Source organism: Ptychodera flava, chromosome 18 (assembly GCF_041260155.1).
Source record: "Ptychodera flava strain L36383 chromosome 18, AS_Pfla_20210202, whole genome shotgun sequence".
Lineage (NCBI taxonomy): Eukaryota > Metazoa > Hemichordata > Enteropneusta > Ptychoderidae > Ptychodera > Ptychodera flava.
The window spans coordinates 11300040-11320367 of record NC_091945.1 but is presented as its reverse complement, the minus strand read 5'-3'; the positions used below and the strand labels follow the sequence as shown (position 1 = coordinate 11320367).

Genomic DNA, 20328 nt, shown 5'->3' with positions numbered 1-20328 from the left:
AAAATTACAGAAAAATTCATAAAAGTTGATAAAATGTTGCCATGATACTTTGGGAGAAAAATTACAGTGCTCAAAGGGTTAACCCCATGTCCCTGTACATAGGTCCACACTCACCACTGACAACAATGGGTTAAGAAGAAACCATAATGGTAAAAGGGTAAACCTTTCAGATTCCTGAACTTCTTCAGTTAAATTAGGAATTCCTTAAGATTTCCTCAAATTTCCTACATGGAATATTTACTGTGAGATTCCCTCCTGTCAGAGAGGATAATCATTAGTGGGTTGTGTGTTGAATTGACATAGAGGGCGGTGTAACTGGTTTTCCGGGCGAAGACATTCAACACCAGCTTAAACAACTCTGTGTCAGAGGATCACAAGCACACACTGCTGTTTAAACTGTTTAAGTCAGTTACAAACATCATCTCTCTGTGTGCGTCCTTGAGGCAAGCAAGTTAAAACTTAATGTTTGTGATGAATATTTTCTCTGGTCTTCAAACGGCCAAGTCTGTTAAATGTAGGTTACATGGTACACAGGTCATGCTTTACTTGTTTCAACAAATGTGAACAGACAGTGACAGATGAGTTCAGCCGCAACAGGGATGATCATAAAGATATAGAAAGAGTGTAGCGTTTGTACTTTATTGCTTCAACACGCTATTTTCCATGATGAAAAGGACAAACCATTCAGGCAGCAAATTTTTATTTTCAAGGTCTAGGTACAAGACATGCAGATACACGTACCATGATCAGGCCTTTCATTCCTGACATACATGTGTTAAAGGACAAGTACATATAACTTTTGATAAATGTTTTTGAACTATTTTTGTCTTCAATGTCAACTACAGTTTCTTGTTCTACTCCCCAAAACCATGTTTAGTTACGCAGAATTCAGCTTGTCAAGTCAGCCTATACATGTCTACACTGCGCTGTTATTGTTGACAAGTGAATTCTGGTCTTGAATTGAATTCCAATGTAAACAATAACAAAACATTTTCGTTGTGTTGGCATGCTAAATAGTAGGGGTTTCATCATACTTTGGGAAACAGGACAAGAACTTTCAATACTGACATACAAACCAAAAAACAACAAAACAAATCACCAAAAGTTAGAGTTACTGAAACTTTTAACAGAAAATGATCAGTGACTGCCATTATAAGTATAATTCTCCTTTCATTCACTGTTCACTGATTCAACTCTACTGTGTTTCACATTATGGTTCAACATCAAAGTTTTGGGTGAGAAGGTTAGACTAGTTGTCAAAATTCAAAAGAATACTGGTGCAGAGTCAAATATATCGCAAATAAATAACACCCCGGGGAGTATGCTTCTATCGTCACTATGGGAGGCACCCCCTAAGGCAATCAAAATGTAACCACAAAACAGAAGACAGACCTGAGTTCACAGGTGTAACTATCCTCTTCCACTGAAAAGAACAATTTTTTACCAGGAAAAGAGCCCATCTAAATTAGTAACCAGCTGGTCAATGGTTCTACTTATTAATAAAAAGGATGCACTTTGTTCAACAGAGTCAGTATGCCCAAGAGCTCACGTGAATGCGGTACAAACTAACCCATGTGTACAAACATGCATAGAAATACACGTACTTCTGCACATGTTTTGCACGTGGTTTTGTAAGTACTATGGTTCATTTTATTTCCAGGTTTAACCCATTATTAAACAAGCACACTGATTCTTGTGGCCCAATACAAGCAAACTCTACTTACCCAGTTGTTTGTCAGCATCTTCTATGATCCATTCCAGTTGCTTAGCTGCCGTCATTGGAGCCAGTACTTGACCGTTGACGTCGTACATGTCTAGTTTGTAGTAGAGACCTTTACGCATGACAACAATATGCTGAAATTACGAATAAAAAATATTGAAATTGATGATGGTACAATCCTGCAATATGAATGGAGATGGAGTTCAAGCAAAAAATGACGAATGACATTTCAACAATAGTCCTGTGATTTACAGCTGTCCTGGAAATTTTCAAAATTTTCACAAAATGGTTAAAATTTTCATAAAATGGCTTTCAGCATTTCCTTCAGATGAAAAATGGCTGTGCAAAAACTATCAAACATATAGACATACAGATGCCACCAACGTACCATATAAGGGCTCTCTGGTATAAATACATATACAAAATGTGAGCTAATTAAAAAGTCCACTCATAATTAGCTTTCACTGTCAGTATGTCCTCCCGATTTTTTTCTGTTTTCAAGACAAATGCAATGAGGAAACACTCTGAGTAAAGTTGACACAGCAGACAATGTTTATGGCAGTGTCATTCACTGAAAGAGTTGACTGTATTTTCCTATCTTTATGGTGGCAACTTTCTTGTTTCAACAAACAAAACACCTGATTGACCTTGGTCCAGATCTTGTGACCTTGGTATGACTAAAGGGGTCAAAGATCAAAGGAGGACACTTTGTCTCAATAACTTGAGATTCTGATTGTTTCAGTTGAACACTCTGGAACTTCTCCTCTGGTCTATTTCTGTGCAATATTTGCAGAATAAATCACACATTCAGTGCATAGATATCAATACCTTAGATTCATAGGAATCGTAATGTACAAGCTCATCCATTTCTTCACCAGGTATTCTGAAACAAACAAGTGAAATTCACCATATCAAAATTAATCTCGTAATTAATATTATAATCCAAATATAAAATTTTCCAAAATAATCCACTGACATGTATAATATATATAATCAATTTCGGTGGGAAACAACTTCAAAAACTTAATAGTTGTAAAGCAAACTTTTCACATTTTATATCATATCAATTTTAACAACATTAAAATTCTTAAGCAATTTCTTTCTATACATTGCTCACGTCTTTACCAGAACTGAAAGATGGGTCAATAAACTGCAGTATGCAAAACTGAAGCTTTTAACAATTTTCCATTAATCCAACTTCCCATTTCATATGATGGTATAGATGTACACAGCAAACAAGTTAAGCCTTTGTCGTTCTGAAAACTATCTTTGCATGCAGACGGTTTGAAATATGCTGTAATTTTGCATATCCAATCCAACATCTCTTGCTGGATGGTTCCCTGTATACAGTTATCAAAGTGCAGATAAATTTACTCAAAAACAAGTCTTTTGACCTAGCATCCTTTTTTTAGCTAATTTGGCTACCTGTTTGAATTTGGAAATTTCAGGTGCTCTTAATTTAAACTTTTCCTATAAGCTAATTCAGAGTGCTTTACAGTATTGTAAAAAATCACCAACTATACAAAGTTGAGATACATAGACTGTTGGAGGGTAATTACCTGACAGTTGAGAATGCTCTTTCATATTGATTCATACACAGTGGTATTGTACCACGGATTACCAACGGTCTAAGGTGCTCTCTTTCAACCATCTGTTTTACCTTGATTAGGGTACATATTTGAGTAGCTGCCCTGTAATGATGGTAAAAACAAAAACCAGATATGTGATTAACAAAATATGAATACATAATAATGTGCTGTCATAATGTTTTCAACTCATTTTAGTCAATTGAAGATTATTCCGAAATTTCTTGTCCTCCTAGCAATAAGTGTTGGATGAAAAATTGTCACCCTTTGTAATTTAATTTCACGGAAAGTTGAATAATAGTGGCATTTGACATATTGGTTGATAGGCTTAAATGATATTCAAATTATACAATTTATGGGAGGCCAAAATGTCAAACAATAGTTTGATATTTTAGTGTACTCGATAATGGTAAGTTTTCCTAATTATATTTGCAACCTAAATATAAGGGACCTTAAACGCACAAGTTAATATCTTCCTTCAATATTTTCAAGAGTCCATATATGTTCTTGAAATGTGTTGATTTTCACCCTTATCTGCTATTTTTGGGAATTTCCGGTCCATCTGTGTCATGCAAACATAATGCACACACACACATTGACCAGCCATGTGGTCGGTCACACATCTGTTTCCCTGTGGGACAGTGAGTACTGAAAACACCTTTCTGATTGCCAAGGCCTTTGTGAGTTTGTCACATCAGGGATGTTCTACCTGACAATGTTGTGTTCATGTGGATAAATGAATTCTAGCCGACCATTATGGTGCGTTGAAAAACTGTAAACCCTGACTTTAGACGAGGAGTGCTATGCAAGAAACTTGTAAAAGATATCAATTATGTTCTTGAAAGGAAAAAAAAAATTTTTTTTCTAATATACGTTTCAGAAATATATTATTGACACATGAAGTCTGAGAAAATTTAATTCAAAATATTCTTGGTGGCAGTAACTATAAAGTTGGAAAACAGAATTCTTGCACGCAAACAAAGTTTCATCTCTGTTGAGGGTGACTATATTCTTCAGTGATACAAGATTCAAATAATTACAAAGTGATTGTTTATATTTCCATAATCCTGTATTATATAAAATGTTTATCACCATGGCTTTGTCATCAGCATACAACATGTATATATGCTTCCCCTTAATCATTTGCATATTTGTATATAGTTGAAACAATAGTCGCATGGCATAACCTCTCATAACCCTGGAAGCGTTGACGAAAACAGAACTTCAGACACCACATCAATTACACAGTGATAAACGCGTCAGTTTTGGAGTTTGTGTGGGATATCTGATACAGAAACCTTCCTTCTTTGTGCAGATTTATGGCGAACGATTGGCCGAATCAGGTCACATGTCAGAAAAGGCAACATTCCAGTGAGGGAGTCTGTGTGTGGAAAGCAAGGACAACACTGACCTGGCTACTTGGCTTGTGGTTGGCTGCCAGAAAGCGTGATCTAAACAGTAGTAATTGCTGTTGATGGCAATCGGTGAACGGTTGATCAGGTAGATGTACTTCTCCCTGTAAGAATGTCGACACATAATTAAGTATTCATTCACCCATGACTAAAGAGCAGATAACGGGATGTGTCGTGTGGACAATTTGACACTTTTGTCTAAATATTTACGCTTGGCGTCTTGCTCAAAAAGTGCCTCGGTCTAAGAAGAATATTGTACATATTCTCTGAAATATTCTACAAATGGAAACAGCAAATGAGTATTAAAAGTAATAGGAAACACATTAAATCATTGAGGGTAGTGTGGAAAATTCTGCTTGAAAATTTTGTAATAATTTCTGCAGATGGTAAAGTAGATGTTCTGTGTAAGTAAACCCAACCATGCCTCATGACAAATGTTTATGAGTGTAAACATATAATTGCGTACATACCACCAGTTGGTGACATAGTTGTTTGCCCACCAAGATTTCAAGACCAGAATTCTTTGTAGTTTTGGTGCAAGCGTTTTTTCGAATTCCTGAAAAAAACAATATGAAGATCAATTGTGAATAATTCCTGACATTATGTAGTATCGGTATTGTCGAACTCATGCCAGCTTGTAGCTTGAACAGTCAAAAGGAAATGATTCCTTCAAAAAAGTTAAAACTTGCAGATGTAGTCTGCTACTGATAGGTGTTATGAATAGCGCCCTCGTGCAAAACCTGGATTTTCAACTAATTATCAGCCATTAAAGCTGTTAGCAGCAATATTTCCTGATTGTGAAATTATAACTTTGAGAATTGTGTGATGATATTGAAGAGTGTTTTCTTCCACCTTGCAATGTTGAATAATTGGCTAAAATTCTTGACATGAAATTGTTTACGAAAGCACAGTTTCTCTACCCCAACAAAAGAGTAACTGTGATGAAAGGAATATTTTGTTTCCAGTACACAATTCACAAAACGTTCCCACCGTCCCTGAAAATGGCAAGTCTGAAACCCTCTATAACAAACCCTTTCAATTTTCAATTTCAACACCTTTGTGTACATCCATAAAATTACACCACAAAGTCTTTGTTCCCTAGGGAATTTTTCAACGGGAGAATATTTTTGCTTCCGAATTATTCCAAATAATCATCCCAAAACAAACAGATTTTAAGCTACAACCGTAACCATAGTACAGTAATGCATTCTACTTTTCACTGAATTCTGTAATGGTATTCACAGATGTTTGGTTTCAACAAATCTTCACAAATATGCATGCACCAGTAGGTATTTTCCAAATCCAAAAATCAATGGAAATTCACTGAATCTGAACAAACAGCTGACACCTAATATGATGTAATAATGAAATCCAATAATAACTGTGAATAATATCTGTAGCTGTGGATTTCCTTTCTGAATGAAATTCTTGCATGAATTGCACGCTGCCGTGTCCTCTTTATCATAGTAACACGGCAAAAAGTGGCATACGTTCAAACTGACCGATGCTGGCAGCTAGTTCTCTCTGGATTGACCTGATTGATCAAATGACACACAGGGACAACAGCTGCAACTTTTGGCAATATTTTTGATATTCTTTTCCTAGAAAACAAGCACATTTCTTCTTCTTCTGCCTAATTTTGGTTGAAATATGAAGTATTGGGCTTGTAAATACAATGCCTTTTGTACAATATTCAAGTGACAAATGAACTGTACTCTGAATGTGAATTCAGCTGACAGGGGACATTACTGGTGTACAAGCTGTGTTGACAAGCTGAACCATGAATAGTGTGGACTGGACGCTCTGGTTGAACACTATACAATTTGACATTAATTTATGGTTAAAGCAATTAAGAGAAATTCACAAAAAGAATGACAAATACTGGAAAGTGTATAAAAATGTTACAGCTAGCAGAACTCTAAATACAAACTACATAGAACTTAACCCTTTGAGTGCTGTAATTTTTCCCACCAAAATGTTAGTGCAACATTATGACAATTTTTATGAATTTTTCTGTAATTTTTTTCATTATTTTGGACCAAATGGACATCACATTCCATTAGCTACAGGTTTTCATCAAAATTTTGGCAAAAATCTGAAAAAATTTGACAGGGGTACATTTTATAAAGGCGACAAAAGTCGACTTTGGCGCTCGCTGGGTTAATAGGAATATTTCAAGTCATCATCGGTAGTTAAATACCACTTCACATACTGAAGCTCTAAGACAAGGCTGCAAAAGTGGCACCACTGACGTTTACATCAGAGAGTGGTTGGAAGATGTTGGAAATTATGATACCAGTCAAACATTTTATTACCACTACCTGGCTAAATTCCTTCCATTCCTCTTTGTCTTGTAGAGGTCCGATTTACCATAGAAAACAATAGGATTGAACCAAGATTTTGTTGGCAGAGGGGCTGCTAAAGATTCAAAGTTGGGATGCAGGCAAATGTCAGACAAGACTACTGTGGTGCAAGGAGGGAATGCTGTGATACAAAGGCGGCGCACAAATAATACCTTGGCTTGCAGTTTCATTTGTTCCACTTTGTCCGGTTCAAGCACCGGCTCCACCGACTCTAGAAGTTTATTGACAGTGTCTGACACAGCAGGCACCGACTGCCTTGGTAAGCTGTACTGATAGCTGTAGGTAAGTGGATATCCCCCACCAATCAGACGGACTAACACACCCCATATCTTGGTTGTCCATGATTGCTTCTTTGGCTGTTCATCTGAAAAATTGAAGAAAACACTTTGCAGAACAACTGAAAACTAACCATTGCTTTATTTCCTTTTTAAATATTTTTTTTTTGAGTTTGATGATGACTCTATACAATATTTTCAGCTTTCAAGCTGTTTTCACGCTTTCACCCACATCTTGAAGATGTCAAATGAGATATTTATGAAAAATTTTCCAAATTATGATATATACATGAAGACTATTTTCTTTTTATTTGTCAAAATCCAATCAGGAACTTTGAAAACAAAGGGTTTGGACTTAAGCTTGAATGCACTTCCGAGACAGATATTTGGACTCTCAAATTTTTCCAATACTTTAAGGGTATAATGCTTTTTTAGGGCCCCACTTAAAAGCTCCTGAAGTAAGAAAAATTTTCATCATCTTAGTTGTTTTGAAAACGGAAAATTTCATTTTTCCACATAGACTTTACACAAGGATGGCGACCATTTGAATTTCAAATACTGGTAAATGTAGGTAATTTGTTTCTCCAGTTCATAACTTTGGACAACGATCTCTGACATTTGTTCTTGGTTTGGTAAGAGAGTGGCTGAAAGTTTCATTGAGGAAAGTTTGAGCAAAAGTTTCAGTCTTTCACTTTCGAGGCGCACACTATCTTAACCACGGAGATGAATATGTCACCATTCTCAATTTTCTGGAACACCACTCAGCAACATTCCAACTGTTTCAAATCAGTGATAATGGATGATAGTGGAATCCTGTTAAATGCAATTATCCGTAATCTACTTGATAACGAAAATTTGTGCCAGTGAAATTTATGATTATTATCACACCTTTGCGATGTGTAATGGTAAATATCTGAACTTACAGAGCCAGCCTTTGTATGACAACAGCGCCCTCAGTAGATATCTTCTGATGTGGAGAAGTATAAAGAAGAAAGCAAATCCAACAGTGCTTGAAATCAGAAATATTCTCACGTAGAACGGCGTTCCTGGAAAATAAACAGTGTCTTCAATCAATCAATTTGTTTCTGAAAGCACACACACTTCAGGAAAGGTCTAACAAACAATTTCTTAGTCTTGTTTATGACTCTGCACCTATGTCCTTTTTCATTCAAATTGTTCGTCAATGTATACGGATCTGCACATATTTCTATGTGTGTTTGTGCATGTGGTTTCATTTGTACTGTGGTCCATTCAGATTCCAGGTTTAATGCAATTACTTACTCGGTTTGTTTCTGTGACATGAACACATGATTTTCCATGATAATGCACTGCGACCTGAAGTATATTTCAACCTGTACATTTCTCATAGCTGTTTTAGAACAATCTCTATCCTATCATTTCATATGTTTCTGTTCTATATAACCAACACTGCAGTGTCTATTTAATTGTGGAAAAAATAGCTTGACGAAAGTTTTGAATTCATTTTAGACATATGAAATTTCACATTCTGTCTTACAAATATGAAGCAATAGAAAAGTTTTCATTTTAGATTTAACTTATGATGCTGTGTCTAGCCATACCTGAAGTTATACCTTTCTAGATCTAAAATTAGAAAGTGAAGTGGCCACAGGAGTGGTAAAATAATTAATTTTGCATAAGGGATTCGCTTACATTAAAATGTGAAACTCTTCATGCTTCTTTTAAATATTCAATGGGCATTCTTTTGAGAGATTTTACGAAATTTTTATGAAAATCCCCTACAGAACTGGCTGTTACACAAAGGAATATACACTCTATTGTCTGGATAGTTAGAATGACTCTGAAATTGATACTTCTCTAGACAATCAAGACTTCTTGACATAAAAGAGCTTTTTTGAATTTCAAAGTAAAAACTGCGCAGTACAATTAATACTAGGCCAGTGGGCCACAAGGGTCCCCTTATCTTCAGAGCTTTTGACGATAAGACAATGGAGAGGACTGGGACCATCCTTTCTGCTTGTTGACACTTTGATTTTTTCGCGATTGCTGCAAAAATGAGTCTACATATTGCTGCACTGGAATGTTTCTTGATGCTTTTACAGAGGTATCTGAGGTAATTTTTATATTCAATTCTCAGGAGCTTAACACTTTGAGTGCCACAGTCTATTTTTGTCCCCTTTATAAAATAAACTCCATTTATAAAATAAACCCGAGTCAATTTTTCCCAGATTTTTGCCAAAATTTTGAGAAAAAAATTGTAGCAAATAAAATGTGATGTCCATTTGGTCCAAAATTATCAAAAAATTACAGAAAACTTCATATAAATTGGTAAAATTTTGCACTTAAATTTGGTCAGAAGAAAATTACAGCACTCAAAGGGTGTAACCCTTTTTCCCCACCAAAATTTTAGTGCAACATCTCACAAATTTTTATAAATTTTTCTGCAAATTTTTTTGATAATTTTCAATCAAACTGACATCACATTTCATCGGCTACAATTTTTCATCAAACTTTTGGCAAAAATCTGAAAAAAAAAGCTTGACATTTCTTTTTTGAAATTATGACCACCTCTGGTTAGCTTACAAATTATCGTGTGGCAGGAGTTACATTGGAAAGAGGATTTGAGCCCTCATTACTTTTATGTATCTCTATACCATATATTAACCAGTGTCTTATTGTGACACGAATGTATCAGTTCTGTACCCTGTTCATCAATGCACTGACTATCTTCTGTTACAAGTACCGCATGGCCATGACTTTTAGGATCAGTATGATTTGTATTATGTTTCACACACATGTAATAGCGCAAATCAGAGGTCACTGCTACCAGCTGATTTATGGCGTTTGACAATGCTAACAACCATTTAGACATGGTCGAAAGATGTGAGCATGGACAATTTTATGATCACATAAATTCCTGAAGGAAGAAGAAAACCCAGTAACTTGACCTTGACTATCAATCATATGATAACACATCAAAGTTCACTGTCACCACTCCTATATAGTACAGGCATTCCTTGGGTCCTGATTATTCACAAAGCAAACATACTTCAACCAGATTATGAGATATGGCTCAATGTCATAAACAGAAGATGTATTACCGCAGGCATTAGCTCCCTGCTGGATTTCAACACAAAATAATGTCTGCCGTTATACAGAATTATTCACAAGAAAGACTGAAGACAGACAGGAAACAACGCTTTGTATTTTACATCTACTTCACAGACTGTTTGGCACCAAAAGCTATGCAATGAAACATCAGTTGAGACTGGCGCAAAGCTAATATAGGGCAATAATTGGAAGAAATATTTGAAAGTTTTGGGACGCATGATGCATTACGATGAACTTGACTATGTTGTTTGATACCGACCAGTAGAATATGGGCCTCGAATGCTCAGTGGTAACTGATTATAGAGCAAACTGTTTCAGATTTATCTGGTATCATTTTACCAGATATAGCTCCTTTTAGTGAATTACCAAATGGATTTGAAATATCTCCCTCTCTGCAATCCTATAACAATCTTCCCCAGGAATTTCCTATTTGATTCGGGTCACTTGTAGACAGGGTGTACATAACACTACAGGGTGTATCTATTAACACTGGGATGACAACCCTTGACTTCAAAGCTTGGCTTCCACATACTATTACGTAGGTAACTATTGGTACACACGGGTATGTTTCCTTTGGAAACGGATTTCCACATTTGCCATATATGTAGGTCTCTACACATTTATTTTTGACTGCATCAATATGAACTCTGTATATACTTTGACCTGGTCACCCCCATTTCACTGTGAACAGGTCCACAATCAGATGGGTATGGACCAAACCATGGTGGTGAGAGGGTCAAGCCCCATTCATGTTATATTGACAATTTTAACTATGTGGTAAAACTGTCATCAACCGATGGGAACTAATTTGGAAATGAAATTATAAAATATAAGATTTTTCATACTGATAAGGCATAAAAAAATATGTGTTTCCGTTCACAAGCCCCACTAACTATACGGTAGGTCATGGAGCTTTTTTATTTTTCTATTTTTATTTGAGTGTGAACCATAAAAAGACAGAAAAATTTGGCAAGATTTGTGTGATTTTTGAAGATGCAAAAATGTTGAGGGCAGAAGGATTTTAGGTTGGGTTACCGGACACACATATTTTTTTAAATGGCCTATAAATGTTACAAATTGACGATGAAAAATTCCATACCACTTGGTAGGTACATGTAGTGCTGTACAGACCAAAGTCTGGCATTCAAAGATTGAAATACATCCAAGTCTGTTGCCATGATGGCTGATGTTGTTCCCACGGTGACGCCAAGATTCCATAGTGAGGTTGGGTACATGCCATTGCGAACCAGGTTTCTGGGGAGACAAGCAAAAAAATGAATAGATTTTGATGGGTGATAAATAGTAATCTGCCAAACAATTCATCATTATCAACAACAAACATGAAAGATGACACGTCAGGGTCATAGTAAATACACAGTCTAAATGTTTTTGATCAGAAATATCAATTTGAATGTCAAAATCACGTGCTTGTGACAGTTATAAAATACCAGTAATGGCTACATATATTTACTGCATGGGTTTACGTGTCGTCTGCTTCGACAAATTAAATTTGTCAGTCAATTACATCTACTGTAGTCCTCAAAATTCACAGCAGAATTTAAATAGCGAGGGTTGATCCTAAGGTTTTATTTCTTTGTACAATTTACACCGAAATACACAATTCTCCTGAAAAAAAATTGCGTGCCATAATTAATAGCTACGGCCATGATAAATACAATGCTGAATAGAGAGTACAGTGTACCAGTATTTCTGACATTGGAAAATAAAATCTTTCAAATCTTTCAAAATATGTCTATATTTAACATTTTCATAAATTCCAGAAACTGCTTCCTTACATCAAATAATTAGTTTGATTTTTAATGATAACCAGAAAAATAACCATTTTGGAAAAATTTTAAAAATGTATTAACCTTTCAATACTGTGTCAATGCGCACTGTAAGTCTTTCAATAATTCCAGCCAAATAATATATCAGATGCTATCACAACATGGCTATTGATAAACGCTGTTTGTTTTGTTTCACATCCGAGCTAGTGTGTTTCTGTTTATGGGAAGAAGTTTATCACTTCCATCACAATCAGTCATCCATGAACAGATAAAATATCAATTGTGAGTACAGGTATTTCATGTTTTTTTGCCGAGGAAGAGAAATATGGTAATAGTTGGTTTTCAAATCCTGGTGAAAATTCTGTTGTCTTTTAACATGAGTGGGTTATACAACAAAGAAAATTACCTTCCTATAGTGATTGGGGAACAAAATTAAATTTGCATGCCTACTGTTCTCATCGAAATTCCATCTATCGGCAAAATTTCATGACTCGATGAACTGCCAATGTTATCAAACCAAACAATATTGATGAAAATATTGTATTAATCACTGAGAGTGGTGTTGCTTCTTTAATTACAAACCATCAAAGGGTGATCTTTGCCCCTTTAAGTACACATCATTAATGGGGTGATATTGGTTGGCCCTTACAAGTTACATAATAGGACCCTTGATATGTACCAACAATCTCGGGTCTGAATTCCCAACAATAAACAGACATCAGTAATCAATTCATCCATTTGCACTTGATTACATAAAGAAGTCCCCCTCAAGTTCAGTGAAATCTGCAAAGTGCTAAAACAACCATTGAAATCTACGATAGACTATTTTGGCGGGGTTGGGAGGGGGTGGTGTGATATGGCAGGCTTAATTTCTGTCCTCGTCAAGGATTTGAGCTTTCCATCCAAAGATGACTTTACCCACAGACTTCTACAATTCTATGGATTAAAGCGGTTGCCCTACATTATATGCTCGTGATTCTGAAATAAAGACGATCCTAGGAAACTATAGGATCAGTGTTTTCATCCAGCAACATTTGAGTAGGCTTTTAAGCCTGTCATGTCCTTACAAACAATTGTCAATTTTAAAACAACTCCTATATTAAATCCACTAACACTACAACCCCGAACAAAATGTCTCACTATGCTCCAAAGTCCACTCCCCATAAACCAAATTCAACATCCTGAAACATTCCCTCACATCATGCAGGAAATAATAAAAGCTGTTGAATTACTAGTTTCCTCACTGGCTACATGTGTTTCCATGTGCGCCTAGATTAATTAATTTTAGAGAGGGAGGAATTACTCCAGCAGCAATGACAAGACTTCTACTGTTCCAGGTGAATGATTTCATAAAGTAATTTTTACAGTGAATTTATAGACGTTATTTATCTCGTGGTGAACAAAACTGAGCCATATTTATTGTCGTGTATATTTGTTGTGTTAGAATTAGTGGTCAAGGACAACAAAATGGATGCAACAGACAAAAATAACAACACAAACAATTTCCTTCAATTTTACTGTACTTGCCAACCACACCATGACATACCAACCCAATGTGATGCACTTTGTACAAGACTACATTTCATGCCTACTTGTCCATAAACCTTGAGTGATTGAAAAGAAAATGAATAAAGCCATATACCGATCATCAAATCAACAAACAGGCACAAATAATGCAAATTTTTTTCTAAGTGCAGGAACAAGACTGAGAAGTCTATGGAGCTATTTCAATTTTCTTGACATATCACAGGACCATTTCAAATGTGTATGATATGATACAGATGTCCAACATATCAACATTTCTAATCAAGGCATTTCATGTATGAGTTTCAATTCTCCTCATGGCTATGGTGTTGATATTACCAATGGAATACAGTTGGTTTTTGTTTTCTGGCACTTTAGGTATAAACTAAATATAAAATTTCATTCTTCTCCTACAATCAAATATAAACTCAAATGATGTTGCTCAAACTGCAATATATGACATCAGAATATATGACCTCACTCATCAGCATAAATGCCTATTCCATGTCAGAAATTCTGTATTTATCTATCTTAAAAGTAGTTATATGCACTTCAAACCAAGGAAACTTAAGATTTTTCCTAAATTTTTCTGCAGAAACTTTAAAACTGTCAACTATCGAAATCAAAAATATAAAATAAGGGGTCACCATGCAATTTTGGAACTGGAGAAACAAATTATCGAACATTCACCAACATTTGAAATTCAAAATGGCCGCCGTCCCTGTGTTAACTCTATGAGGGAAAAAAAATTAATTTATGATTTTCACAAAACAAGACACTGAAAACTTCATTCACTCCATTGGTGTAAGATAAATCTATGATAGAGGTACAGATGAGCAAAAGTAATGAAAATATTTCTGGTCTAAATATCTGTCCCAAAGACACGTTCCACTTTCTTTAGGAGTGAATTAGGGAATGTTTTGTCTATACAATCTTTCGGGATGTTTCAAGGTACCTACCACTGTATTTGAACTCATCAAATAACACAAATTCACAAAAATAGCAATGCTTTTTTTCCCCTGTAATGGTTATGAATGCTTTCCCCTCAGTCTATGTAGTTTCAGGATCAAATATTTTTCTTACAAATATTCCGTTGGGAACAAAATTTGCTGATGGACATTGATTCTAATACATGTATTGGGAAAGAAGCGTAGCATTGAATTGTGTCTGCATTCTGCAGACGATATTTGACCGACCTGAATTCACTGACTTAGAATGATATTTGACATTTTTAGTACGAACACAGATGTAATCTGCCCATACACATAGTGTCTACACAATGTTCCTAATGGTGAGTGAGCATGTACAATTCGAGCTAGCATGACAAATTAGTATTGAGTAGATAGTAGAGAGAAGATAACGGGGCTGACTGCATTTTAAGATTCACGTACGACGGTACGGTAATTAGCCTAGCGCATTAACGTTCGCTAATAGTACATGTATGACTGAGGAGAAAATGTGAACAATTATTTGATATGAAATGTTCAACCATGCTGAGAAATTGTCATTAATATGTTGTAACCTAGGATTCCAGGACAAAATATCATGGCTATATATGATAAATTTAAGTGTGGAACACAAAACACGCATGAACATTAAAATGACTATGGATATCATCTGCTATACAGATGTGTTGAACATTGGTCCAGTACCACAATTTATCCCCACATGCTTGCCCTATTTGGGCAACATTCACATCTAGGCGTAATGGTATGATTTTAAAAGTCACAATTTCTGAGAAAATTGTATGGCGTCATTTTTAAAACTGCTTCACCTTTTCATTTGCATATATGTTACCAAACAACAATACCATTACTGCGTAGCTACATCACACAAAGTTTTTAAAATGGTACCAGTAATTATGTGTCTCTTTGGGGTTATCAGAAATTTAACATTTTCATCTTATCTTGAAATGATAAAAGTCAGGTATTTACAGCTGACAAAAATTCACACGGTTTGTATATATTGATTTCAGACTATGTCGGAATTCGGTAGCAGCAAGGGTCATTGGAAGTTAAACAAACTCGTTTTATCTTTGTTTTGGTCACATGATGTGTACTAATAGATAGGAGTGTACCGTAATTATTACAACACAGCATTGCGATGTCATCAGCTACCCGAATACCTTGTCCTCCGTTACTGACAAATTACATGTGATTTCAAATGAGCAGCGATACATGTAAATGAAGATGGCAGCATGCAATTACGCTGTTCTTAGCAACAATCATCAGTAGAAACAGCCCAGTGGATCAAATCTCTGTCAATAATACATTAATAGATCAAAGTCTGGCTTTTAGCTGAAAGCCTGACTTTCCTGTGCTTACAGAGAGAGCATTTATAAACCAAAGTTTAGAAATTTTGATAAATTTTTTGAAATTTTGATAAAATTCTTGCTCTGTTTGTCATTCCTTGTTCTTCAAGTTCTCCAAAAGTCATGTCCACTAAAATGCCTTGTGTTCACCTCGTCAAGACAGCCCTGTACTTGTGTGTATGTCCAATGACATCATTTACGACTGATCCTGAATTCCATCTACTTTTATACTGGAATTTATTTGTCAACAATAACATTGCACAGTTGATCTCAATGTCTTTTGCTCATCATAAGGCTTATATTTTGTTTTGCAACATACACCGAGAAGAAAAACATGTACTATGAAGTTGCAATGATGAAAATATTATCAGAATTACCAAACTGTTGACCTTAACAAGTATCTTTTTGAATTTTTTTAAATAAATTGCAAAAATCTTGCACACACCAAAACCGATTATTTCTTCTGAAAATATGTTCACGAACTGGGTGAAACTTTGGTTTTAATAATTTCTGTAGCTGTTGTGGTGATGTCTATACACGTGTCACGGTATAAAACCAGTCCCTCTATGTGTGATGGAGGAACTGAGTTTGAACTCGATTAAGAGTTCCTCCACATAACACTTGGGCATTGAAGGAAGTGCAAAATCCAGAGTCCGTCCATGAAGTTGAAAGGCATGGAAGGGTTTCTTACATCATCGTAGCTTCCGGGACAGAAGGACTGTATGGTGACTACTATAGCGTAGTAGCTCTTTGTGATGGACTGCACGGTTGTATGGTGAATGTGTATGTGCAAATGATGGAGGGGCTGTATAGGAGGTAGCCCTGGGTTCCATGTGCGAAGAGTTTGAGGCCGCATTTGTGCACTGTGACGTTTCTATGGCCTCTCACACTGCCGCCATGGTGCCATCCGGAGAAAAAACAGCGAGCGTGCAGCACTTTGCTGCGCTCACTTTTCGAATGCGGAAGAGCATATGAAATGGTGTACTGGTGCCTGAAAATACAAAATATTGTTGCTATGTCCTCAAAAATACCTTCTTTTACTCTAACACGTATACATCTCTCTTGCCACTGCCGACTAACGTAAAACGGACAGCCATTTTGAATTTTTCTTTCATCTATTTGGGGGATTAAACGACAACTTTTTAGCAGAATTTTCCAACATTGGTGATATTCTCTAACAAAACCTAGCCATGACTTTTAAATCACAACAAAATACTTTTTGAGTTGTCATAGTATCCGCTCAGTGAACAATGTAGTGGCATAAAACTGATTCTTCTGGAAGTGTAAAAGCATGTACAGTAAAACCTGTCTAAAGTGAACCCTTCAGGGACTGAGAAAATTGTTCAGCTTGGAGAGGTATTTGATTTCTAGAGGTCCCTTTAACATAGAGTTCTATTGGAATGAGACTGGGAAAAGGGTTCAGTTTAGAAAGGTTTCCAGTTTACACAGGGTTCAGTTTAGACAGGTTCCACTGTACTTATTCTGTACAGGAATGTGACTGTTCATTGTGTGGTAGGACTGTCAAACCTGGGCAAACTGGTTTTGCGGTAAAAGGTACGTCCTTTTTAACCCCTTACCTGCCTACGCCCTTTGCAACCCCCTTACCTGCCTATCTTATGGAGTTTGAGTGGACACAAAACAAAGACATTAATTACGTCAGCCAAGATTTACTAAATCAACACAAAGCTACTGTCTTGTATCCAGCTTACATTTTTTATATCAAAATATATTCATATCTTCTACGCTGTAGTATAGTTTATTTAAGTTTACTTTAAGTGAATTCAAAAACATCTCATGAATAAGGTTTCATTTTCAAACGAAACTATGAGAGGGAAGATACAGCGTCAACTGTATGTCATTAGTTGATGAGGATCAGTATCTGGTAAACAACACTCAGCTACTTGAAATTTCCATCAAAGTACTTTTCATCACTATCAAAATATTTTTTTTTAAATTTTGACAAAGTTCTCCATCGGTGGAAGTTACGCTATCTCATTTAATTTCCCTTTTTAAAAATATTCTTCCCTTTTAAACAAAAGTAAGATCAGTGTAAAGTTACGGTACGCACAGGTATACTGTTTACGTTGTGAACCCTGACACAATGCTGTAACGGATTAAAAATAGCAACTTTATGCGGTTGTCATGAGCAGGTACAATCTCATCAAAAGTTTAGTAACCCACGCAGTCTGACCTTCTTATTGATCCTCAGTATTCTTCTTTGTACAGAGGTTTTGTTTCCCAAAAAGTTTACTGACCCAAAACATTTTCCCACAAAGGCAGCCACAATACATTTTTTTTGCATATGATATATTCATTGTAAAATCATAATAAACTAGACCACTGCAATTATTGCTGGTAATATTTTTATAATTTTTTGCAGATTGTGTGACCAAGACATTTGTAATTTTAACCGTACACAGTAAAAGCTGTACTCTCTTTGTAATGACTCAAATTTTCTAAAAATTTACAAATCTTTGAAATTCAAGATAGTTGTTGATATTAGTGTGAACTTAATCAGGCTATACATCTTCTTTACAATTTTCATAATGAAATGCCAGAAAAATTTTTCAAAAAGCAAAAAATTTGGTAGGATTTCAGTCTTTTACACCCCACTTCCCTTTGTAGTGGTCAACATTCACCAATGAGAGCGACAGGATTGGACTCAACCATTGTGTATAAAGGTTATAATGGGTTTCATCTTTCTTAAAATCTGTCCCTCAGGTGCATTCCGCCTTTTTATGGGATGTAAAATCAATCCAGTTGAAAATGCCTCTGTGATCTTTCTATCAATTGTTGAAACACCCCTAAAGCTAGTTCATCCAACACTGATGGCACACTAAAAGGGTCGAGTTGTCTAGTTTGATGATTAATCAGCTGTGAAAGTAGGCTGAAAATTACAAAATGCTGAGCCAGCTCTTTTCTGAAATGGATTTTCCTACTGTGTAGGATAGAAATTTTGATTGAAGCACGGTTACTTTACCCTGTGATTGAAGCTAATCTGAAACTCATGGCACAATTTTTCTACTCTATCGAATTCAATTTCTTTTGACTGAACTATATGCCAATGTCTTTTCGACTGAGTTGCTGTTAAGTTTTTTCAAGTAAAAAAAATTGGGGAGGCTTTATTGCAAGTCTAGGGGAGAAATCCCTATGGAACTGACAACCCCAATAGTCTTATACAAATGCACTTGCATCCTTAATAATGAGAAGTATGGCACATCTGATCACGTACTGGGTCCTTCACACCGACATTCTTGCAGGTTGTAAATTTCTACGTATCCAGGTTTATTTGTTTTGCAAAAACTAATAGGGAGGTCCAAAGATCTTATTGATGCAAAGGCCATCCAGCAGAGAACCTTCAAATTGAAGCAGTGCTGGTATTTTCTACAGAACTTGAATTGATTAAATTTTAAATTGACAGTAATTGTATTAACGAGTCATTCAAATATTCTACCCACACATTTTGCACCTATTTCAATCCTCTGAGCGTGTAATAGCAGTATTACGCTGGTACACATCCTGATGTGAGACTTTTTCAGATTATTATGTCTCTGTGAAGTTATGTTCCTGTATGTGCAAGAGTGGTATAAAAATATGTGGTTGAATGCTTCCTATTTTTTTAAGCCAATCTCACCCTCTCAAATGCGTCACCCCTAAATATTGTCACCGTTCCAAGCTTTGATCTCACACAATAGTGTGGTTGGACTCAATGTTTACTACAGGATGGCTGAATTCAATTAACCAGGAGTATTATTAAAATATTCTAAAGACCAGAAACAGGCATTTTTATTTCTGTACTTCTTTGTATCTAGGTGCAAACAACTACACCCAAGTTTAGAAGTGAAAGGGGTTGTATCACTACCTCAAACTCATATGCTTAGGATTGTCAGTGCTTTCATCACCATATTTGTTAATTTATGTAACTATACCACTTTTGGATGTGAATATTATAACACACTTACCCGGAACGAAATAAAACGCTATGGGCAAGTCAGACATTGCTGTTCAAGTCAATGGTATTCACTTGCATTTACAGTGAGGTTGTTGGAAATTGACCCCATGTACAGGGAGGGATATAGCACCGCAGTGATGCAAATACTTTAGAAAAGGCACAAAAAGGGTATAGGTGGACAGTCGGGCAACTTAATATCTAGCCATGCGTACAGGTCTGTGTGTTCCCGGCGTTATACGGCCTCCACCACAGCCCTGCAACGGTCTATGGAGATTACTGGGGTCTCTGCCGTCCAGATCCAGACCGTA

At 36.0% G+C, this 20328-nt stretch overlaps 1 protein-coding gene across 2 annotated transcripts in view; it reads right to left on the bottom strand.

The window, feature by feature from the left end:
* LOC139116831 (carnitine O-palmitoyltransferase 1, liver isoform-like) overlaps positions 1-20328 on the bottom strand; it is a 41213-nt gene that overhangs the window by 17802 nt on the left and 3083 nt on the right. For both annotated transcript variants that reach the window (XM_070679527.1, XM_070679528.1), the window contains exons 2-9: positions 11546-11700; positions 8280-8402; positions 7234-7445; positions 5189-5274; positions 4718-4822; positions 3280-3411; positions 2549-2603; positions 1725-1854 (exon numbers count right to left, since the gene is read on the bottom strand). In XM_070679527.1, the coding sequence (XP_070535628.1) occupies positions 1725-1854; positions 2549-2603; positions 3280-3411; positions 4718-4822; positions 5189-5274; positions 7234-7445; positions 8280-8402; positions 11546-11700 (998 nt within the window). The remainder of the gene's footprint in view (positions 1-1724; positions 1855-2548; positions 2604-3279; positions 3412-4717; positions 4823-5188; positions 5275-7233; positions 7446-8279; positions 8403-11545; positions 11701-20328) is intronic.